This window comes from Ailuropoda melanoleuca, chromosome 3 (assembly GCF_002007445.2).
Source record: "Ailuropoda melanoleuca isolate Jingjing chromosome 3, ASM200744v2, whole genome shotgun sequence".
Classification (NCBI taxonomy): domain Eukaryota; kingdom Metazoa; phylum Chordata; class Mammalia; order Carnivora; family Ursidae; genus Ailuropoda; species Ailuropoda melanoleuca.
The window spans coordinates 87360446-87385692 of record NC_048220.1 but is presented as its reverse complement, the minus strand read 5'-3'; the positions used below and the strand labels follow the sequence as shown (position 1 = coordinate 87385692).

The following is a 25247-nucleotide window of genomic DNA, read 5'->3' as shown; positions in this document are numbered from 1 at the left end:
CAATGTGCAGATGAAATATATAGTTTAGGAAAGAAAAAGAATACAGTAAGTTTAACAAAAGATGTGCAAGGCTTCTACACAATAACCTGCAAAATACTGGTTCAAGACAAACTGAAGACCTAAGTAATAGAGAGATATACCATGTTCATGGATTGGAAGACTCCACATTTGTTAAGATGCAAATTCTCCCCCGAAATGATATTATGATTCAATGCAGTCTTAATTATAATCCCAGTAGTCCTCTTCACAGAATTTAATAATCTAATTCAAAACTGAATGTGAAAACCTAAATAACCTAGAATAGTCAAAACAATTTTTTTTTAGGCTGGAAGATTATTATACACTATGGCATTGGCAAAAGGACAGCCACATAAATCACAGACTTAGAATAGAGTCCAGAAATTGACCTACAAATAAGGGGTCAAATGATTTTTGGACAAAAGTGCTAAAGCAAATTCTACGAGAAATGAAAACTCTTTTAATCAAATAGTGCTAGAACAACGAGATAGCTATTTAAAAAACCAAAACAAAGCAAAACAAGACCGATGACGTTCTTACCTCACACCAGACACAAAAATTAACTGGATCAAAGACCAAAATGTAAAAGCTTTTAAAAAATACAGAACTTCTAAAATATGCTGGTCCAAATAGTAATTACTACCTACATGTAGCTATTTAAATTTGAAGTTAAGTATAAATACAATTAAACATTCAATTAAATTCAATTAAAATATAATTTAAAATTTAGCTCCTAAGTCACACTGGCTACATTTCAAGAGCTCAATAGCTGCAAGTAGCTACTGACTACCATAGTGGACAGTGCAACTACAGAAAATATACACTAATCTAGTGGTAGAAATCAGGTCAGTGTTTGCTAAGGCTGGGAGGGGTCAGGCTTTGACTACAAAGGTGACAGAAGTGAACTTTTAAGGGTGATAGAAATGTTCTTGATTGTGGAGGCAGTTTCAGGGATTATACACATTTGTAAAAACTCATCAAACAGTACACTTTTTAAATGAGTACAATTATTACACAAATTGTACCTCAATAAAATTGATTTAAAAAACAACAGGGGCAGAGCAGAGGGAGACCTGTACATCTAAGTACCTGTCTATGTAGGGAATCTCCCTAGTGCCTGACCCTGCCAGTTCAGATATTTATTCCAATTTTTTACTGAGTTATTATCTTTATATTTGCTGAAAAATGACTGCAGGCATACACTATAGCTGTACACACACTTGTCTATTTAAGGGCAAATTCTTATGTGGTCTAGGAGAAAAAACACAAATAGGTCATTTTGGCCCTGGGTGTCACTTGCCGAACAAACATCAATAAACGCTTACAATACACTTAAGCACTCCACTGAACACGGAGTTCCACAGTAAAAGGAGCTCCTCAGCATTGGGAAGGAGACAGGCATGCGAACTATTTCAGTATCAAATAATAAATTAAGCCAGATGAAATAAAGGGGCAAAGGTGGGGTGGGGGTGTCTAAAAGCTATAACACACAAGGGGAGGAAGATGGTAGAGGGCTGCCCTACTATAATGTAATCAGAGAAACCGAATTCAGTCTGGTTGCCACACCAGGCTTTTGGAAGGGAGTAATGGGAGACTGGGACATGGGGAGGATGGGTAGTGAGGACAGAAGGTAACACAGCTGGATGCTGAAACTGCTGTCAGCTAACTGAAGTAGCTGAACCTCGATCCTGAAGACAACAGGAAGCCAGTAAGGCAAAGGATGGCAGTGGCAGGGCTTCAGGTGATCCTCACTGAGAGCAGAATGGAGAATGGGAGAGGGAAAGGAAAGACCAGGAGGGAAACTAGTTTTCATCTGGGTCCATTCCTCCTTCCCTGTATTTTCCTTAGGACTTCGGGAAGGGAGGTTGAAGTGGGGAGGAGTAATCATTCAAGAGATCCTTGCCTTCTTCCCCAATAATTCCCTATAATATCTATTTTAAGACTCTATTCAATAAATGTAATAATTCTGCCATAAGGGTTTTTCAACTTACGAAGAATCTATCCAGAGAGAAAGTAGCAAGGCAGATGATCGTTATCATGAGAGATGGTATGCACATACTTGGGACCAGGAACAGCAGCCATGTGTGTGGCTAACAGGCCATTACTGCTCACCTCCCACACCCAGGCAGACACTGACAACCCGTCACAGCACTTATCCCGTCAGGGTCCACAGAGGGTCCCAGAATCCTTCCAAAGGCAGTACTCCAGGCAGGCACTGCTGATCAAACTCAGCTAGCGGAAGAAAAAGCTTATTTGCCATTCCTGATGCAGACCCTTGGTTTATCACTAATAGACGGCACAGGGGCAAGACTGGAGATCAGCGAACTTTTCCTCAAGGAGCTGTATAATAAATATTTTAGATGTTGCAAGCCCATATCGTCTCTGTGGCATCTATTCACCTCTGCCAATGAAGTATGAAAATGACCAAAGGCAACGTGTAAACAAATGAGCACGGCTATTATAAAACTTTATTTATGGGCACTAGAATTTGAACTTCACATAATTTTCATGTGTCATGAAACAGTATTCTTATTTAATTTTTTTTCAATTATTTAAAAGTATAAAAAGCTATTCTTAGCTTGCTGTGGTAGGAGAATAAAATCAGGCAGTGGAACAAATCTGGCTTCTGGCTATAGTCGGCTGACCCTTGGGTAAGACAAACTTCCTGGACATCTGTGTTTTGGGTCTTAGAGTCTTAAGTAAGAAATACTAGAAACAATGCTAACTTGGTGATCTAGGAGCCCTATTTATTCATCAAAAAGAATTTCACAATTCTGCACATAAACTTTCTTTATTTTAATGGATGGCAAAATATATAATGATAAAGAGCCACTAAGTATTAAGTAATACTTTAAAATAAATATGAATTTTATTAATCAGTCTTTACATACATATATACACACATATATATATGTGTGTATATATATATACACACAGCAATACAGATAGGTACAAACATATTTATTCCATCTGCAAAGTTTAATGTGCACAGAATTTATTGGCCCCCATGCAAAATTTTCAGAGGTGGAAATACTGCTCCAGATGAACAGGGCCATCGGTTCCCAGGACACAGCCAAGTAAGGCTTCTCATCCTCTAGGCTGGACACCCTCAGTAATCAAAACATGCCATCATCAATGGTTACAATGGCTCTAAGTCTTCCTGTAACCAGAGCAAAGGGCTTTGCTTCCAGAGTACCTGTTCTGTCTAATGGATGAAGTACAGGTTTTAGGGGCACTCCCAACAAACACCTTTCTTTGATCCCTCTTCTAGTGAACGGTGGTAATGGGTGGATTATAATGGGGGCACAGAGGGGAAATTTTGAATGTTTGGTTGATGGTGATTTTTTTTTTTTCAAATAAAAGAACTGAGAAACAGGAAAGAGAAAAAGGAGATTCCTACACCCCAAAACAGAATTTGAAGGACTTTACCTGCATTAAATTGATATGACCTGGGAAACCATTTAGGAAAACAGTTTTAAAAAACAGGAATCACGCTGTCTGCCACTGTGAAAACCCATAATATGTAGGACTTCAATTTCAACCTTACTTTAATGTGACCATAAAGATCTAGCCTGACACTGGAACTCTGCAAAGCTGAGGCAGCTAAAAACACTAAGCACCTCGGTACCTATCAACGGGGAACCCAAATCACAACACTGCCCCAAAGCGGAGGTGAATTCAATGAGCAAGGTTAAACATGGGGAGGTACTCACCTGAAACGGGTAAAGTGCAGACTGTTATCTGGAGATATAAGTGTATGTTCTGGAGGGAGAACGGGTCTCGTTCTGGGCACTGGGAGGCACATTTAAGAAATCCCAAATCAAAATAGTGTCATCATGGGAGCTGCTGATGATCTGAAATTCATCAAACTGTAGCCGAAACACACGTCCAGAATGTTCCTGTGAAATATAACAACTAGATGAGTAAAATGAGACCTTTACAATCCCTCATATCTCACCATCAGTGATCTGGTGCAGGCTGGAAACACAGCTATTTATTCATGCTTCCTAAATAATGTTCCAGAGCTTACTGAGCTTTGTCCTTCACCCCACTTTGGCTTCTCCCTCTAAGCCTTTGCTTTGGGTTCATCTTTGTATCTGAGATCTTGCTCATTAATATGTCAAAGAAGAAAAACTAAGTGATCGCTTCACCAAGGATCTTGGAAAGGTAAACAATATTAAATACCCATGCTTGATACACTGTAAAAAGCAGAGCCAGAAGCATAATGTCTTTAACATTACCAAGAATATCTATCTCAACCACAGCCAAAATCAAAATTAATGGTGAAATAGAAGCATTCTCATTACAATCAAGAAGACAACAAGAATGGCCCTAACCATAGTTCAGCATGTTCTAATCACTGCAAGAAGCAAAGAAATGAAAATAAAAGGTAAAGCTACTGAAAATAAGAACAATCTATCAATATTTTCAAACAACTGTCTCATTAATGGAACAAAAGCAACCAGACCATTAGAAATAATGAGTCTGCCAAAGTTGCTAATGCAAGATTAACATATAAAAATAAAATATTTTTATATGCCAAAGCACTAACCCAGACAATATAGACTGAGGGGGAAATTCCATCATAATAATACAAACAGATGCTGTATTATAAAAATATAATGTAACCAGATACCCATATTAAGAAATCTCCCAAATCTATAGGAAGGAAATACTCTATGCTTTATGAGGAAACCAATCCACCTACAAAGGAGGACGCCTGCTTTCACATTTTAAGTTGTATTAATGCTCCCTAGGGAGGAGTTCACTATAATGTAAACGTCAATTATTCTCTGATTTTGGCTAAACAAAATGAACAAAACCATGCATTTCTCTGAAGGCACACTGTGGGATACGCAAGCTTTCCTGTGATACACCTAGGCAGGGCTATCTGCAGGTAGCCAACCTGCGCAAGAACCGCTCCCACTTCAACAGATGACATACCACCAACGTGCGCAAACACAAAGTGCTTGCTGGGGCTCGAGGGTCAAGAGCAGCTTGCAAGTCCCAAACTTTAATTTTCCTAAAAAAGAAAAGGAAATTGCAATTAGTAGTGCATCTGAACACTATTAGAAAAGCTAATGGAGAACATGCTTATGTTTTTATAAGTTATTTAAACCAACGACACTTGATTTTGGAAAAAGAAGGACCTCCACATTCTCAGAATTGCTGAAACTGTGAAGAAGTATTTTTTAAGGGAGACAAGAAAACAACTTCAAGCTATCTAAATTCAGTTCCTGACGTGATAATCTATGTCACGAAATTCATTAATCAGGGGGCTCTCTGGAGCTGAGTAGGTGCTGCTGACAGAAGCTAGGGCTCTCTGTGAAATTCCAAGGATACCTTTCTTCAAACTAAGCAAGTGCTCTAAGTTAGTAATAGGAGCATAAACAGACCAACTAGTCCGTTAGTGAAGTATACATAAGGTCACCTTGAAAGGTTTACAGCTGCCATTTGCTCATTTATTTATTTATTTTTATTTTTTTTCATTTGCTCATTTAAAAAGTCATGAGGCTTTTTAAAGAGTATTTGTTCACTTAACCAAAAGGGGAAAGGAAATGTATCATTGAAAACACACACACACACACACACACACACACAGCTGGCTTAATTTAGGGCTAAGGCAAAGAACTGAATTCCTGCACAATCTAAGCCACTCCCAAAGTTTATAATAATGGTTAAAAGTGTACGCACAGGAGTTACAGAGGCTCTGCTCCTGTAGGAGCATCCTTCTGGGCCTGAGCGGCCTGACGTGATTGGGCGGTGTAGTAGCATCTGCCCTCCGTCACACAGGAAGGCTCTGACACAGAACTGGCACACACACAACTGCTAAACATACAACGCTCGTTTTCCGTCCAGGTCCAGTGACAGCAGCGCATTTCAAAATCTGAAATACATACCCATCATAGGCCCCGCTGACAATCCTCTTGTTATCGAACCGGATGCATCGGACCAATTCTTCATGTCCTTCTAGGACTCTTAAACAGGCACCACATTCGATATCCCATAGCCTTGAAAGTAAAACAGATCTCTGTGAAACAACTTCCCACATGATTCACACTACCCTGGAGTTCCTCATATCTGTCCCATACATGATTTTCACTCTCCTGGACTTCTTTGTATCTATCTCACTCCCAGTCCATGCTATCCACACAGAAAGATATGTACGTATATTTATACCATTTGTGTATTTTAAAGCACTAATTTGGGGGACGGCTGGCTGGCTCAGCTGGAAGAGCATATGACTCTTGACCTCAGGGTCATGAGTTCCAGCCCCAAGTTGGGTGTAGAAATTACTTCAATAAATAAATAAAAACTTTTTTAAAAAAGCACTAATTTGGATAGAAGCCTTATTTCTCATTGTATTTCCTTTTATTCAGTTTTTTAATCACATGCATGTATTACTATTTAAATAAGATCAACAAATAAGAAATTTCAATTATATTTAGTCCCTAGGCATTCTCTTGATGTCTGAATTGGTGAAACCATGTAGCCAAATGGTCTAACAAGGACTTTTCCGGGGGAGACAGGGATTGTAGGCTGTAAAGAAGAGAAGGCATGTCTGTGTGTGGGTCGGGGGAGGATATAGTATGTACAGCCAGGGGTGTTAGGCTTCCACCCCAGGCACTTCTGACCCAGAGTCCATGAGGCCCACTGAAGTTGGCACCAGTGCACCAGCAGGGTGGTCTCCCTCTCCTGAGGAGGCTCGGGGACACCCCTTCCTAGATAATCCTGCCTATTAGGGTTGTCCGGTTTACAAGGTCACGGTGGGAGCCTCTCATCAGGTATATGAAGCATCTCAGAAATACAAACGCAGAGATTACATTCAGCCTTTATCTTGGCGCATGATTTATATACAACTATTCTGAAGACTGAGATTTTTACATTTTCCTATTATTGATTTTTCTACATTGTTTGCAGAAAGATATCATAGCAAACTAAACATGTATAAAACAAAGTTAGCAAACTAATTCTGTAACAACCCTTTCTTAGCTTCTCTACCAGTAGCTCTTCCTATCCGCCCCATGAATATTTTCGCACAGCCACCCTCACAAATATTCTCATCAGTGTCCGTGACGATGGCTTCTCTAACCTACTGTGAACAGAGCCATTCAGCACTGCCGCTGACTCCAAAGTGTCCCCTCTATAAACTATAAAGGAATATACATTATTTCTCTGTCAAACCTCAGAGAGCCCAAAGAGAAAGTTAAGGACTGTCACCTGCTGCAACAGTTAAGGAATACAAAGTGCCAAGACTCAGGTTCTCATTTGACTTTTATAACACCTTAAAACTTAAAATGATAAAAGAAAATGCACAGCAGTTTAAGCTCTATTGTTGTGGTTTCATTCCCTCCTTCCTCCCTTCTTTTAAAAATTATCTTGAAACCAATCTTTATTTTGCCAAAACATTGAACAATTTGGTTATAAAAAAGGTACTGGCACATGTTAGGACAATGCGAAAATGATTAAGGATTGGTAAATAGATATTTAAGGGAAGTTCTTAATAAATAAAATGTTTAAGGATAGTCCTATTTATTAGAAAGCGAGGTCATTGAGCATTGGGAGGAAGAAAGGGAGATAAAATACAAGACAAAACAGGAGTGGGTGATTCTGTAACGCAGTCTTTGTGCGAGATAGATAAAGTACACTCCTCCCAGCTGTTAGCGAGGGAGACAGGAACTACAGGTAAGGAAAAGTAGAAAGTCAGGCCAGAGTGCCCTCTGTTCTGAAAGGTTCTGGTATTAAGGGATCTTGGGTGGAACTGATGTTATAAACCATGTGTATTGGGGGAATCCGTTTACCCATTTCAGTATGCAGAGCCAAACAGATTTGAAGTATCTCCAAAGACTCGGAGTCTTTCAAACATCAGGACTGGGAGGGGAGTCAAAAAATATGGCAAAAATCGGCCTGCCCTGTCAGCACACCAACTTCTACCCACCTTATGGTATTATCTGATGATCCGCTAACAACCAGCCGATCCCTGTACTGGAGACAGGCAATGCCTCGCTTGTGCCCATTCAGAGTACGAACAAATTCACAGGTACTCGTGCTCCAGACCTGTAGAACAGATTAGCAATATTTTAAGAATAAATGCAGAAAAGTCCCCTCACAATACACCTTTTTAAAAAAATCAGAGCTCCTAAGAATGACCAAAATACTTGACTATAAAATATGGTTCTGAGGCTGGGGGACAGATTGGCCAGCATACAGTTTTCTTGGCTGCAGAGTGATAAAACAGGAATGAAACACAGAGGGAAGCTGTGAAGTCTCCAAACCTTGAGATATTCACAAAGAGAACATCTCCTGGATGGTTCAGACATTCACTTGCCTAGAAGGAAGAGTGTGGGCCAGATTTTATGTTTTCATGCCAGCTGACATGTCAAATCCAATGTAACTGATGTGAAAAAGTTTCACCTTTCACATCCTCCTCTTTACCAGCATAGTTTCTTGAACAGCTCCATTTGTTTTGACACATCACTCCTAATATTATGTATGTGGAATAAATAACCCCTCTTTTGTGAAACCATCTGCAAGACTTAGATGTTCACAGACACACTTAATATATTACAAGCCAAATAAGGAGACGCAAAGCAACAAAAGTGCCCTGAATTATTTTACCAGCTGCATTTGTAGTTGAATAGGATAACTAGATATCCACATGCAAAAGAATGAAGTCGGACCCCTAACTCACACGATACACAAAAATTAATTCAGAATGGATCAAGGGCGTAAATGTGAGAGCTGAAACTATGAAACACTCAGAAGAAAACACAGGAGTAAATCTTTGTGATCCTGGATTAGGCAATGGTTTCTTAGACATGACAACAAAAGCACAAGCAAGAAAAGACAAAAACTGATAAACCAGACTTCATCAAAAGTCGTCTGTGTTTCAAAGAACACCATCAAGAAAGTGAAAAAAGAACTCACAGGATGGCAGAAAATATTTGCAAATCATTTACCCGATAAGGGACCTGTACCAGGATATATAAAGAGCTTTTACAACTAAACAATAAAAAAAAACCAACAAATAATCCAATTTTTAAGTTAAAGATTTATATAGATGTTTCTCCAAAAAAGATAAAAATGGCCGAGACGCACTGAAAAGATGCTCAATATAATTAGTCACTGGGGAAATGGAAACCAAAACCAAAGATACCACTGTACAACTACGAGGATGGCTGAAATAAAAGAGACAGACAATAACAGGTGCTGGCAAGGATATGGAGAAACCCTCCAGGCTGATCTTATGCAACAGCTGTTTTGTAAAAAGGCCCAAACCCTCTTGACTTGAGGCAGTGATCTCGTTCCAATTGGTGTGACTGAGCGGTGATTGAATGACTGCATACAAACCCTACTTGTCCAGCTTCCAGACCACTCAATCTAAAGTTTGATGCTACCTTTGTGATTTGTGGGGCTAGAAACTAGACACTAGAATGCTAACTAGTGCTGCTCATAAAAAGGTTTTCTGAGCCAAATCCAAACACTCACATATTGCTGGTGGGATTTTAAAAGGGTGTAGCCACTTTGGAAAAAAGTTTGGCAGTTCCTCAAAATGTTAAACCCAGAGTTACCTTCCAAGAGAACTGAAAATTTATGTCTGTGCAGAAACTTGTACACAAATGCTTATGGCAGCACTATTCATGACAAATAAAAAGTGCAAACCACCAAAATGTCCATCAACTGACGGGTGGACAAACGGAACGTGCTACATCCACAGTGGAATTTCGTTCAGTCATTAGAACGAATGACGTACTGATACATGCTACAATATTCACGGATGAACCGTGAAAACACTGCACTAAGTGCAAGAAGCCAGACGGAAAAGGCCACATATTATATGATTACATTTACATGAAATGTCTAGGAGAGCCAAGTCCATGGACAAAAAGTAGATGAGTGACTGCCAGGGACCAGGGGGCTGACTGTCAATAGGTATGAGGCTTTTACAGAGGGCAGTGAAAATGTCCTGAAACGAGGGATGGCTAACCAACACTGTGACTATGCTAATGGCCACTGGATCGCATGCTTTAAATGGTGAATCTTACGGTATGTGAATTCTATCTCAATAAAGTTGTTATAAAAACAGAAGCTAACATTAAAAAAAGTTAATATGGATACTGCAGTCAGTGCACCTACCACATCCTGTGAGTCACCCCAGACTACAACTGTTTGTCTCATGCCTGCCGCCCACCACATGCTGAGCTTCTTGAAGGTAGGGAGGGATGTGTCTTATTCATTGTCGTATCTCCAGCATCCAGCCCAGGCTCTAGGGCATGGCAGGTTCTCAAAATTAAGTAAATAATGAATAAATCAAATCTCAGCTCTGCCACTAACCGGCTGTGTGGTCTCCAGCCCAGTTCTTCACTCTCCGAGCCCCCGCTGTAAAATGGAGGCAATACCTACCTCAACAGAGTGCTGGTTTTCATAGTAATGAAAAGCTCCTAACGCAGAGTATACACGTTCCACAGGTTAGTTCTCTTTCCCTTAAAAATGTGATCGACAGTGTCATTTCATGCAAAAGAGGGCTGCTCTGTATCCTGGACCCATGACCCTTTCCTCCTACCTTGCCCGTGACTCCAGAAGCATGAAGAATGGGACTGCCTCAAGAGATGAAGCACAAATGGAGGAGAATAAAGATCTTGCTAGGTACCAGGTTGGTAAAAGCCACCTCTATTTTCTCTGTGTTCTAATCGGGACAGGAGTTAGCAGAATTATGACCGAAGACACACTCACTTTGATGGTTCTGTCACCAGAGGCAGACACGATGTATTTATCATCAAAGTCTACTACGTTGACAGCAGCGCGGTGGCCAACCAGGACACGGCGTAAAGTGATATCAGTGGCAGAAGCCATGTCCCACACAGCGATGGAGCGATCCTTGGAACAGGTCACCATCAGTCCGTTGCTGAAGCGTAAGTGCAGGACAGCCTCGTTGTGGTGGATCAATGTGTTCAGAACTTCACCCGTGTTCACATCCCAGACTCTAGATGAGAACAGAAAAGCCCAAAGTGTCCTTGTTAAGACAACCAGGAAATGAGTCTAGGGTCTGTGCCCTGGGCCCATTCTTAGTAGTAGGCTGGAGAGGTATAAGCTTCACTTGTATTTGGTGACAGGGATCTGACATCTCAAATCATGCTTAAAAGGAGCCCCCATCAGCAATTATTCTATTTGCTGAGAAGTACTGAGAGGGCTTCAAAAAAGGAACAATCCTGGCTCAGCCCAGGTTTAGGTTTATTTAAAGTTGGGTATTCAGGGACATGCTTGTAAGCTTGTGTTGAGGACAACAAAATGATTCTTCAACTAGATGGGCTCCGCAGGGAGTTTGAGGTGACGAGGGAAGGCGTTCACTTGGCAGCTGGGGAATTGAGGACAGTTTCCAAGCTTAAGGTTCTTCTTGATCTTTGACAGGCCTCTGAGTCTCTTATTTACCCACTGCAAACTAGAGACTGTAAGTCATGACATCTCATCAATTTCCACACTCATCTAGTTACCCAGCTGCTTTATGGACAAAGCCAGCATCCCAACTGCTTCATCCATGATATATACAGGGTTCTCAGGGGCTGCCCTTTCACGCCATAGCTTTTCTGTAAACCCAATCTCCCCAGAGGACAAGTTCACACAGAGCAAAGGAGAAAAGACACAGGCTTATATGGCAAAAGTAGTGGCCTTGAAGCACTGAGTCCGAGAAAGGATACTAAGCATGCTGGTGACTTTTCCAAATATCTGGAGCATGGTCTCCCAGGAGAAAGCTAGCCTAATACTTGGTAATGTGCTTTTATATGAAAGTACACTGCCATCTCTGTAACACACAGCAACAGGAACAGCACCTACTTAAGTTAGCTTTGCAGCCTACTTTGTTCAAATAAGCCTACACCTAAAAAGTGGTTTTAAAATACAACATAAAAACACATATACAAAGTATGTGTCCGCTTCTACCGGAAAAGGGTGCAATCTCAGTCTTCTCATGGAAGATACGTAAGTTCAGGCCAGTGAAGCCAAATCACTCACCTCACTGTAGAGTCTGAAGAACCAGTCACAATGACACGTTCATCATACTGGAGACAAAGGACAGAGCCAGTGTGTCCTGTTAACACTTTCAAACATTCCAAGCTGGTTTTATCCCAAATCTATTGAGACAAGATCAACCACAAAGAGTGATTTAGTGTATCACATTCTGATAAATCTGTTTGTCTCTGAACTATAAAATAAAACAGACCTGTGTTATAGTAAATAAGAGCAGTTAAACTTCAAACAGGTAGAAAATGACAAAAAGGGAAGAGGCAATATTGAGTAATTCCAAAATAGATGTACTATTTTGCTTACTTTGTCACTCTAATGATTGTACGTATTACATTTAACAGCCTTATAAGGGGAATTTTTAAACTCTGAAAACAGCTGGCTTATCCTCTGAAAACAAGGTGACAATATCTATTAGGAGCCTTTAAACACGCATACCCCCTAACCCATTGTTTATTTACAAAAATTTTAAAATAAAAAATGTTGGACATTTCAGAAAAATTTAAAAGTAAACTATGAAGTTCTTAATGAAAGAATAGAATGCTTTATTACAGTAATGGTTTTTAAAAACCAGAACAAAAGCCATCTATATAGTGACATAACCAGTATGTATGTATATTTTAAAAAAGAAAAACAGAGAAGGCAAGAAAATGTTAGTGATAGTTGGTTTTGTTCTCTGAGTGCGCTTTTTCTCCCTTCTTTTGCTCTTTCCAATATTTTCCAAGTTTTCAGTACTGTCCCCATATAATGGGGGATGAGAAATCTTTTTTTTTTTTAAAGATTGGATTGTTAGGGGCGCCTGGGTGGCACAGCGGTTAAGCGTCTGCCTTCGGCTCAGGGCGTGATCCTGGCGTTATGGGATTGAAGCCCCACATCAGGCTCTTCCGCTATGAGCCTGCTTCTTCCTCTCCCACTCCCCCTGCTTGTGTTCCCTCTCTCGCTGGCTGTCTCTATCTCTGTCGAATAAATAAATAAAATCTTAAAAAAAAAAAGATTGGATTGTTAAAAATAGATGGTGTGGACCTATTTCTTCCCTTGTAAAATAATACTATCATGATTTACAGCATCCGTCAAGTTTACTGCAAATAGCCAAGATATAACAAGTGCTGCAGACATTTAACTGTCTTTCTACAACAGCAAGGCTTGCTTCTAATTTCTGACCAATTCGAACCAATTACTTTGAAAGAATGATTAGTGGGGTGTCTGGGTGACTCAGTGGGTTGAGTGTCCAACTCTTGATATCAGCTCAGGTCTTGATCTCACGATCATGGGTCTGAGCCCCACACTGGGTTCCACGCCCAATGTGGAGCCTACTTTAAAAAAAAAAAAATTTTTTTTTTGGAAGAGTGATTAGTGATCCAGGATTGGTACAGAATGAAGTACAAAAAGTTTCCAACCACTGGTCTAGATGATCTCTCTAAAACACACCTCTGCTCTACTGTTTATGGCTTATAAATCAAATGCATGCCTATTTTAAATTAAACACAGTATACCTCTATAAATACAATTCTTTAAAAACACATCCAATGTAAATGAAATGTAAGCCCATGGACAGCCTACGCTTTGACAAGGTCCTTATAAACCATTTTTATCTATTCCTTAAAGGATAATTGCCAAAATTATTATTAATTAAATTAATTAAATGGTGGCCACAGGTTATCAGGGCTATTGTGGTCAAATATGTTTTGGAAGTCAGGAAACACTGGATGTCTCTACTGAAGACCTTCTCAGAGCCTTCCTATGCCACTCTATCCTGTGAATTTCTAAGAAGGAGGTACAGCACGCAGTCAACTTGAGGACAGACCAACAGAAATTATCCAGAAAAGAGAGGAGAAAAAAAGATTGGAGAAAAAAAATGTAAGACAATATCAAAAGATCTGGTATTTATGTAATTAGAGTCTCAGAATGAGACAGAAAGAAAATGGTGCAGAAAAAATATGGGAAAAAATAATGGCCAAAGACTTGAAATTTGGTGAATGAAAGACATAAATATAGATTCAAAAAGCTCCATGAAAGACTTCCTAGATATGACATCAAAAGCATAATCTTCATAAAAGAAAAAAGTGGTATATGACACTTCATTAAAATCAAAATCTGCTCTATGAAAGATATCCTTGAGAAAATGAAAAGCCAAGACTGGAAGAATATACTTGCAAAACATATCTAAAAAAAAGGAAAGAACTCTCAAAGTGCAATAATATGAAAACGAAGAACCCATTTTAAAAATGCACCAAAGTGCACTGGGTGTTATACGCAACTAATGAAGCATCAAACTTTACATCGGAATCTGGGGATGTACTGTATGGTGATTAACATAATATAATAAAATAAAATAAAAAATTTAAGAAAATAAAATAAAATAAAAAAATAATAAAAATTTAGGTATTAAAATTTTAACTGATGGGGTGCCTGGGTGGCTCACTTGGTTGTGTCTGCCTTCGGCTCAGGTCATGATCCCAGAGTCCTGGGANTTCGAACCAATTACTTTGAAAGAATGATTAGTGGGGTGTCTGGGTGACTCAGTGGGTTGAGTGTCCAACTCTTGATATCAGCTCAGGTCTTGATCTCACGATCATGGGTCTGAGCCCCACACTGGGTTCCACGCCCAATGTGGAGCCTACTTTAAAAAAAAAAAAATTTTTTTTTTGGAAGAGTGATTAGTGATCCAGGATTGGTACAGAATGAAGTACAAAAAGTTTCCAACCACTGGTCTAGATGATCTCTCTAAAACACACCTCTGCTCTACTGTTTATGGCTTATAAATCAAATGCATGCCTATTTTAAATTAAACACAGTATACCTCTATAAATACAATTCTTTAAAAACACATCCAATGTAAATGAAATGTAAGCCCATGGACAGCCTACGCTTTGACAAGGTCCTTATAAACCATTTTTATCTATTCCTTAAAGGATAATTGCCAAAATTATTATTAATTAAATTAATTAAATGGTGGCCACAGGTTATCAGGGCTATTGTGGTCAAATATGTTTTGGAAGTCAGGAAACACTGGATGTCTCTACTGAAGACCTTCTCAGAGCCTTCCTATGCCACTCTATCCTGTGAATTTCTAAGAAGGAGGTACAGCACGCAGTCAACTTGAGGACAGACCAACAGAAATTATCCAGAAAAGAGAGGAGAAAAAAAGATTGGAGAAAAAAAATGTAAGACAATATCAAAAGATCTGGTATTTATGTAATTAGAGTCTCAGAATGAGACAGAAAGAAAATGGTGCAGAAAAAATATGGGAAAAAATAATGGCCAAAGACTTGAAATTTGGTGAATGAAAGACATAAATATAGATTCAAAAAGCTCCATGAAAGACTTCCTAGATATGACATCAAAAGCATAATCTTCATAAAAGAAAAAAGTGGTATATGACACTTCATTAAAATCAAAATCTGCTCTATGAAAGATATCCTTGAGAAAATGAAAAGCCAAGACTGGAAGAATATACTTGCAAAACATATCTAAAAAAAAGGAAAGAACTCTCAAAGTGCAATAATATGAAAACGAAGAACCCATTTTAAAAATGCACCAAAGTGCACTGGGTGTTATACGCAACTAATGAAGCATCAAACTTTACATCGGAATCTGGGGATGTACTGTATGGTGATTAACATAATATAATAAAATAAAATAAAAAATTTAAGAAAATAAAATAAAATAAAAAAATAATAAAAATTTAGGTATTAAAATTTTAACTGATGGGGTGCCTGGGTGGCTCACTTGGTTGTGTCTGCCTTCGGCTCAGGTCATGATCCCAGAGTCCTGGGATCGAGCCTGATGTCGGGCTCCCTGCTCAGCAGAGAGCCTGCTTCTCTCCCTCACTCTGCCTGCTGCTCAGCCTACTTGTGTTCTCTATCTTTCTGTCAAATAAATAAATAAAATCTTTGAAAAAAATTAAAATAAATAAAATAAAATGTTAATGGCTACTTAAAAAATAAAAAATAAAAAAAATAAAAATGCACCAAAGATCCAAACAGATACTTCATCAACAAATACACAGATGGCAAAAAGCACAAGAAAAGATGCATGTTATCATCAATCGTTGGGGAAATGTAAATTTTTTTTTAAGATTTTATTTATTCATTCGACAGAGAGACAGCCAGTGAGAGAGGGAACACAAGCAGGGGGGTGGGAGAGGAAGAAGCAGGCTCCCAGCGGAGGAGCCTGACTCCTGACGTGGGGCTTGATCCCAGAACGCCAGGATCACGCCCTAAGGCAGACACTTAACTGCTGCGCCACCCAGGCCCCTGGGGAAATGTAAATTTAAACCAAAATGAGGTAGGTCTACGTACCTGTTAGAATGGCAAATATCCAAGGGAAAAAAAAAAACTGAGAATACCAAGGGCTACCAAATGGAACTCTCGTACACTGCTGACAGGAACACAAAATGGTATTGCCACTTTGAAAACCAGCTTGGCCATTTCTTAGCAGGAAATACACACACTGACCATGAGTCAACAATACCACTCCTACATTTTTACTGAAGTGAACTGAAAACCTATGTTCTCACAAAAACTGGCATACATGTTTATAGTGACTTCATTCATAATTGTGAAAACTGGAAACACGGATGTCCTTCAACAGGTAGATGGATAAACACATTGAGGTACACTCATAAACTGGATTACTACTCAGTGACAAAAAGGAATCAACTATTGCTAAATGATGAATCTCAAATGCACCATGCTAAGTGTAAGAAGCCAGACTCAAAGGCTACATACTGTGTGAGTCCATTTATAGGATATTATCTAAAAGGCAAAAGTGTAAGGGCAGGAAAAAAAAGATTTTAAAAAAAGGTCAGCACCTAGGGGGAAGAATTAAACACAAAGGGGCTGAATAAGGGAACTTCTGGGGATAATGAACTGTTTTATATCTTGATTTCTGTTATGGTTACACAATTCTTTGCGCTTGTCAGAACTCAAAACTTTATAACAAAAAGAGCGAATTTTCCTGAATGTAAATTATAACTTGAAAAAAGGAAAAAACGGTAAAAAAAAAACCCATGATGTTTTCTTAAATATGAGAAAATAAGCTACAAACAGTATAAAACAAAATCTGTCAGATCAGCTGCCAAACATTAAACACAGAGAAATGATCCAGTTTATCTAGTATTGAAAAGTGAATTAAAACATACAAATATAAATTGCTCTATCATTCTTTTGTGTTAACATCTGAGCCTCTGTCAGCACCCATAAAAGGTAATGACTTTGATTTACAGGCAAGTTAGCAACACTTCCACCAGCTAGCAAAGTCAGCAAGAGCCCTGTGACACTGAGATATTTTCAATGTGCACCTAAACACAGAATATAGAGTGTGAATGTGCTTAGAGAAGGATAAGAAGTGAGACAATCCAGGGGTCTGGTGTTAGTACAGGGAAATACTCTGGCTCTAGTTTTTTAGAACCACACTGAGAGCTGCCAAGATGGAGTGGAACAGATAAAAAAACAATCTGGAGTAAACGGAGAGATTCAGTGATCTAGTGTCTAACACATAACTACAATTCTAAAAATAATACATACAAAATACAGTCATTCACCTTAATAGAATTATCTCGTAGGCCACTGATAATTTTTTCATCATCATACTGTAAACAGTAGACACCTTTACTATTTTCAGAGCGGCACTGAATCCTTTGCAAGTTGTGTCGTCCACACCGCCAGTTAGATTCTATAGTCTAGGGGAGGAAAGGAGGAAACAGATGAGTTTTTGTGAATCAACTATTCTATTAGGCTTCAGACTTTAGTGTTGCTTCCAGGAACAGCATACCAGATACCCCATCTTGGTCTGCATAACTGTCTGTGGATAGGAATCATGCTCTTTTCCAAGTAAGACATTATTAGCCCAACAGTGTTTTTTCTCAAACGCTCCCTGACTGTCTGGCAACCATCATAGGATTTCCAATGAGTTTGAGTTGGGTTTAAAAAAAAATGGCCTAGACAGAACTCAGTATGTTTAAAGAATGCCTTTTGCACCCAAAACATACAAATAAACAGTAACTCACTGGGTCACTCTCTAATGCCAATTAAAATATTTGGCAGAAGACCACCACCACCATTAAGCATATACTGACAATCTATGTAATCATCCAAAGCACTGTCTTGGTCACTGAGAAAAGGTTTTGAAAAACCATTACATGCCAACTACTACAGAAAAAAATTTATTTGGTATCCACTTTTAATCTTCTTCCAGACTGAAAGGTCCTTTAGAATAAGAATGGCACATTTCCACCCCGGATTCTCATTCTTTCATCATTCATGCAACATTTACCGAGATGCTCCCTTATTCCACAATACTGACTGTGCTAGGCACCAGGGACGAAAAGAACAGGAAGCATACTGCTTTCAAGGGAGCTACCCCTCGAGGCACACAGGTATCTGGAACTGGATATACTCTAAACATGTTTATTTGGCTAAATGATCCACACATTAACCTTGGAAGGATGTCCGTATTATTTCCCTTTGGTAAATATGGGAAGAGTTTAATTTTCTGAGGCCCCAAAACTAGTAGCTGGACTAGCTGGAAATTATCCCCAGTTCTTCCTGACACGGAGTCCATGTTTTCCAATGAAATATACAGTGTCTATAAAGAAGTCTAGTCCTAGCTACTGAGGCAGTGAACACAGAGCATAAGATCAGTAACAATTCCAGATAAAATATGAGTGTCAAGTGAGTGATTAAAACTGTAAGTGCTGTAGGACACTTACATTGAGATAAACAGACCTATGGCTTCACACCAGTGGGGAAAGTGTAAGGAGAAAGTGGGTCATGCCCAGAGCACTCAAAGACCTAACCTTTGGTAGTGGATATGAGGCATTTTCAGGATCAAAGGACACAGTATTTCCACTAAGAACAACCAAAGTGTAAACTCCAAATCCTGGAAATTAGGGGGCGCACTAGACTAAAATAATTGGTTACATCTGAGTTCAGGATATAGTTTGAAAGATTATCTCTGAGTAGTTAATTATCCGAGCAGCTAAAAGTTTAATTAGTTGCTTTGCTGAAGAAAGGTGACAGATCTCATCTTCATTCACAGTAAGCACTTAATTACTGGCTCTGCTGACATCTAACAAACTATATTTCCTCTCGCGTTGAAGGCAGTATGCTTCTGTGTGCTCTAAAATGTTAAAAATCTACTGAATGTTATGTGCCAGGTACTATGCTTTCATAACACTATGCTATGTGTTTTAAATATTTTATAGCCAATTTAATCATCACAACTCTGAAGCTGAATTTATTGTCCTCATTTCACAGAAAAAGAAACGAAAGGCTGGAAATGGTGATATACATACGCCTAAAAGGAAAATGTTTCATCATTTGTGGCCTTTGTACTTAGCACAGGAGCCTGGAAATCTAACCCCTGCCCTCAAAGAGCTCCTATGCACAGCCCTGAGAGAGGGCAGGATCACATATTTCCAACACCCACGGGAGGAAGGCAGTGCCACGGAGACGCCAGGAGCGCGAGAACCCTCCTCTGCCCATCTGCTACCAAGTCAGAGCCTCTTAGGCAGCATCATCGTTTCTAGTAAGTTTGTAAAATGTGAGAAATAAAAGCACATTCCAAAACCAAAAAAAAAAAAAAAATTAACTCACCCCCACCTCTGCTACCGCTACTGACACAGGTAACAATCTGTCTGTATAAGCAACTTTTTGAAAAGGGGTCCAGAAAAAAAGATACCTAAACTGAACTCAATGCTTAAAATCATTTAGAGAACTCACATATTTTTAGATAGTGCCTGAGCCCCCCCAGCAAGCTAAGTATACCAGGAAAATGCTGACTTAGGAGACAGATGCGGCGGTAACAAGTCTTACTCACGGCCAGTGACTCCTGGCAGCGGTCACTGATGTTCAGGCCACACCCTATGAGGGCCCAGAGTTGCTCCAGGATGCGTGACTCCATATAAACCCAAAGTATTACCAAGTTATGCAATATATCTTTTATGTATATGTATATGTGTGTATATATATCAGGTTATTTTAAAAATTCATATAGCTGCTTTCAGTTACAAAATAATCACTTTAAAATATTATTGAATCAGTAAGTAGCTTTGTTGCTCTATATGTATCAATGCAAAAGAAAAGTACATTCACTATCACATGGGAGACTGAAAAAAATAATTTCATGTAAAAAGAGGAAGTGGAGGAATCCCCATACCGAAAAGAATTTCCTCCATGCTCTCCCCCTCTCCTGGAAAATATTTTCTAGAACTGGGTGACTTGATTACAGTCTTTTACTGGACCTAAAGATAAGCAGAGAGGACTGAAGATGAGCTGGGGTGAGGCAGTTGTCAGCCTGGGGTGCACACATTCCCGGAGATGTCTGGACAGAGAACACCACCCGATGTGAAAGGCTGAGCCATACCGTTCATCTCTGGCCCTCAAACAAGAAGCAGAAGCCAGGACCTCTCAAATGCTCTGCTAGATAACAGGCTCTTGTTCTAAGTTGAACGGAAGTTAAGAAATAGGAAATGGCTTAGCTTCTCAACATTCAGAAAAGAGACTAATGTTCTAAAATACAATTCTGGGGGCACCTGGGTGGCACAGCGGTTAAGCATCTGCCTTCGGCTCAGGGCGTGATCCCGGCGTTATGGGATCGAGCCCACATCAGGCTCTTCTGCTATGAGCCTGCTTCTTCCTCTCCCACTCCCCCTGCTTGTGTTCCCTCTCTCGCTGGCTGTCTCTATCTCTGTCGAATAAATAAATAAAATCTTTAAAAAATAATAATAAAAAAATAAAATACAATTCTGAATTTAAAAAGAAAAGGACTGCCAGATAATTCTTGATAGGTCATTTTAGGAAGCTCCCACTTAGGGCTGTGTTAAAAAAATTATTAAGTTTCTGAATCCCCAAACACCTGTAGTTTCTGTCTCAAAATGCCAAGACAGGGACATTAAACCAGTTCAGGGAGCTGATCATTTTGCTGCACACCAATCTCACGTAATTCCTAAGACTTCACTCTTCTCAATTCCCCAGGCCACCCACAAAAGAAAGCAGCACTTCCTGCTGACTGTGCCTGCCCAAAATACTACCCACCACCATATTTGAAGACCTCAACTCTTACTAGAATGCTTATAAGCCAGGTCTTTTAAAAACAAATAAATAAATAATAAAAAACTAGGCCTTTAAAAATGGAAGGCAGCCCACTGTGGTACAGAAAATATCAAAGTCAGTTAGCAGCTTTGGCAAAATGAGCTGGGACTGTCTGAGCTGCAGTTTCCTCCTCTGTAAAAATGGGAAAAATAACATCTACTTCCTCAAAACTGTTGTAAGGATCAAATGAACTTACATATGTAAAGTACTCGTCACAGTGCCTCAAATGACAGCAGACATGTTCTTCCTCGTTTGCGGAGAACATGGACCAAAAGGAGTAGGCCATGACCAAAAAAATCGTCTCACCAAAATGTCAGGAATGGCTGGTCTCGGTCTAGGCTGATATTTAATGCTGCTAGCCCGAGCCCTCTCTAACCATTCCCAGGAAGGGCCTCAGCCTTCCAACGCAATTCAACTATGAACTCCAGCAGCCGGGATACAAGGCATACACAGGTGCACCTCTTTAATTATGCAGATACCTGTCATTTCACTTCGACATCATGTGATACGGCTACTGTAGAGGAATATTTTGTGTTTTTGAGAACTTGTAAAATCCCCTTACCCTGTGCAAATTTTCAAAATACTGGGAAAGCAGCCATGATACACAGAGTATACAGAGGCATTTAAATTGGCAATAGAGTGAAAACAGATGTCTGAGTATGGAGGAATAACATTATTTTTAGAAGCCTAAACACAACTGGGTGGGTGGGCAAGTTTCAGCATTTTCTGGTCAGGACAATATTAATATCAAGTTTGCAAACCACAAAAAAGCTCCCCACTTTCCCTGAATAAAATGTGGTTTATTAAAAGGTGAGATACAACACACCATCATCTTACCAGTGGTCTATTCCAAGGAGAGTGCTTCAAAGGCTTTAATCCAGTGAATAAAGAGGGAAAAGACACATTACATGAAAGAATTTGCCACTATTCTGAGATGGCAACAGAAAAATCCAAGTGCAAGACACAGAATTCTGATTGACTGGAGCCTATTATAACGACTTCCATCTCTCTGCTGAGAGACGCTTGGCAGGGGCGGGCGTGGCAGAATGAAAAGACCATGAGCTATGGACTAAGAATCTCAGTTTCGATAATTTGAGGGTTAAATTAAATCACTGTGGCAAAGTACCTAATAGTAAGCTCAACAGTAACAAGAAGAACAACTGAGACTCTAGATAGTAGAGGAAATATGGCTGCTTCCTTTAGGAATGTGCCTCAGGTTTTCCAGGAATTCCTTCTCACCTCAGAGGTACTCTAAACCTTCACTTCTCTCTGTGTGGCAAGAACACCCATGAGAGATGAACCTTTGCAGAAAGCTAAGAATTCTTATTTATTCTCCCCGGACTTCATCTCTCACATCTTCATTTCCTGAATAATGGGGATTGGCCACACTAAGCTAGATTCTCAACTTTTTTCTTAAAAATTAGCCAATTTCTGATAAGTCAATGTAGAAGGGCAAGGTCATCTGCTCATCAAAGTCAAATCTGGGAATGAACAGATGACAGGAGCCAGTACATGAAATAGAGGTGTCAAAGCACAACGAGAAAAAGGTGTTGTGAGCTGGCAACTTTGCAAAAGCACACGGGAACCACACAGAGACTCTGCAGCATGTATGGGCAACTGAGCAGGGGGCACAAACATCCGCTTAGCATTCAGGGTGTAATTTATCTTTCAGCAATGTGCTTAAAACCCTTTAAAACACTGTCTTTCCCATAACTGGAACTAAAACAGGCCAATTAATCTTATCTTAACTCATACCCTTTTTTCAAGGATGCTGAGTACACACACCATCGGGGAAAGATGAGAAGACCACCTTGCAAAGTCCATGGGCGTACAACAACATACCTCTTTCTCCTTCACCTCCTGAATTTTCCACTTTGAAAATGACACACAACAACGCTAAGCCTAAAGCTAGGCAATCTCAGTTAAACTCCCATCTCTTCTCTTAGTCTTAGTTTCCCCTTGTTACAGATGGGGATAGTATGTACCTTATAAAAATTAAACGCAATAGTCTATTTAAGTCACCCAACACAGTTCATGGTATACTGCAAAGGATCAAAAGAGGGTACTATAATTATTATATTCTGCCGTAAGAGTTTCATACCAGCCACATGGTCAAGAGCCAAGCCCTTCAGTCTCCCTTTGTTTGATCCATAGATCACTGATACAACTCTCTACATGTGTGTCCACCCTGGACAGAGTACAACATACTCCCAAAAGAGAGGTAAAGAACTCTATTTTGATGAGGTACCAGTGATCCACAGTACAGAAAGTTGTATTAAGTGCAGAAGAATATAAGGCTGATCATAGACTCTGTTCCTCGCTGGCTGTGTGATCTGGGGCAAGCTATTTAACCTTGTGGAGTCTTGGTTTCCTTCACTTTAAATAAGACCACAGCCTTATACCTTTCGAGGTATTGTTCAGAGTGTTAAATGAAAAAGTGTATTATAAAATGCTTCACAAAGTATCTAGCACAAGTAAACACTCTAATATGTGTGATACATTATTTTTTATATATATTACTACTATTCATGAATATACCAAAGTATAAAACATTATCCCTTACACTAAGAGATCTAGCCCACAAAAATCTGGAGGAGACTCTTGTGGCCAACCACTGGGTTTTCCCAAACCACAGTTTAAGAACCACTGGGCAGACCACCGTGATGTAGAGGTTTTGTATCAAATAGGGTTTTCCCCCATAGCTCCATTTCCCTCACATCTGCCTCCTCCACTAACTTTAAAATGTTATTTCAGCCTGAGGAAATGGTTATGGTAGGTGGTGTCACATACTATCACGCTACAGAATACTGAGTTCATACTATCGATTAAAACAGTACTCATGAGGATTAAATAGAATAATCTATGTCACCAAAATCTTCAACCTGATCAAAGTTCTTCCAGAGTTCCCGTTTATTGACTTTAAACATCATCCTTCTCATAACAAAGGACTTGCTAAAACTATTCAAGGAAATTTGGAGATACTCTGTAAAGAATAGTTGAAAAAAAAAAAAAAGCAAAAAGTAATGTAGTTTCTACTATATATACAGAAGCAATATCTGGGTACAACTATCTCAGAGTAAGTGGACAGCCCCTCTCCCCTGAAACGCACACATACACCAACTTAAGATTTAAGTTAACACTGTGTCTGTAGGAGCAATTTATTCTAAGTTTTGAACTGCCAATGGATCAATTAATTCCTAAACTTTATGATTTGTCAGGCAGAAGTTTTATATTATTTAGCCTTCCCTAAAAGATTGCTTTACAGCTCATTTTAGGGAGCTGTATACTCAAGACAAGGATTTGTGTTTTAAATATGATACTCTAGTCACATTGAGATTTACCATTAACCTAATCATTCCATCAGTTCACATCTGCCTTAAAGGGAGAGGAGGGGACTCCCCAAAAGGCACATGTTTCTCCATTAATGAATTTTGGCACAATAACTTTTATGTCTATCACCTGGGGGAGAGGATTACTTCACATTTGGGAAACTGAGTATAACTTTATGGGTGATACAGCACTGCCTAGGAAAGGCTAAACTTTTCGCCAAGGAGGAAATAGTGAAGTAACCAAGACCTGCCAAGAACACATGTGAAAGAGTTAATGAGAAATGCCTGTGCATGTCTTTCCTGGTTCAAGGAAAAGGGCTAAATAATAAAACTGAACTAATTAGAACACACGAATAATATCAAACATCTCCAATGTTTCCCATCAAGTTTACAGAGTTTTACTGGTCTGGTGAAGTTACACTCACATCTAAAATGGTCCAGGAGCATGAATTGCTCTATAAAACCCACTTAACTATTGCTTAGAATCATATTTGAGTCATTTTTATGAAAAAAGTTATGGGAAATTTACAGAGGAAGCTGAGACTGTACCTTCTCCAGTTCCCTAGAGATGGCTCAAAAATGTGAAACTGCTGACCTGAGAAACTGCGCCTTGGATTTTGGAAAATTTATCAAATTAGAATAAAAAGCTGACTTTGGATTCAGGTTTTAATTCACTGGCAACCTTGCAGACGTATTTCATGTTGTAGAAAAGTCAGATCATTTTTTACAAAAAGGCATTACCTACTCTGAAGAACGGCTGCAGATTATACACTGATTATGACACAGT

At 39.3% G+C, this 25247-nt stretch overlaps 1 protein-coding gene across 5 annotated transcripts in view; it reads right to left on the bottom strand.

Moving 5' to 3' along the window:
* FBXW11 (F-box and WD repeat domain containing 11) overlaps positions 1-25247 on the bottom strand; it is a 121211-nt gene that overhangs the window by 5283 nt on the left and 90681 nt on the right. For all 5 annotated transcript variants that reach the window (XM_019808353.2, XM_019808354.2, XM_011235280.3 and 2 more), the window contains 7 exons: positions 17582-17719; positions 12028-12146; positions 10753-11002; positions 7958-8076; positions 5919-6029; positions 4963-5041; positions 3732-3917 (listed from right to left, as the gene is read on the bottom strand). In XM_019808353.2, coding sequence (XP_019663912.1) covers positions 3756-3917; positions 4963-5041; positions 5919-6029; positions 7958-8076; positions 10753-11002; positions 12028-12146; positions 17582-17719 — 978 coding nt within the window. In that variant the 3' untranslated portion in view covers positions 3732-3755. The remainder of the gene's footprint in view (positions 1-3731; positions 3918-4962; positions 5042-5918; positions 6030-7957; positions 8077-10752; positions 11003-12027; positions 12147-17581; positions 17720-25247) is intronic.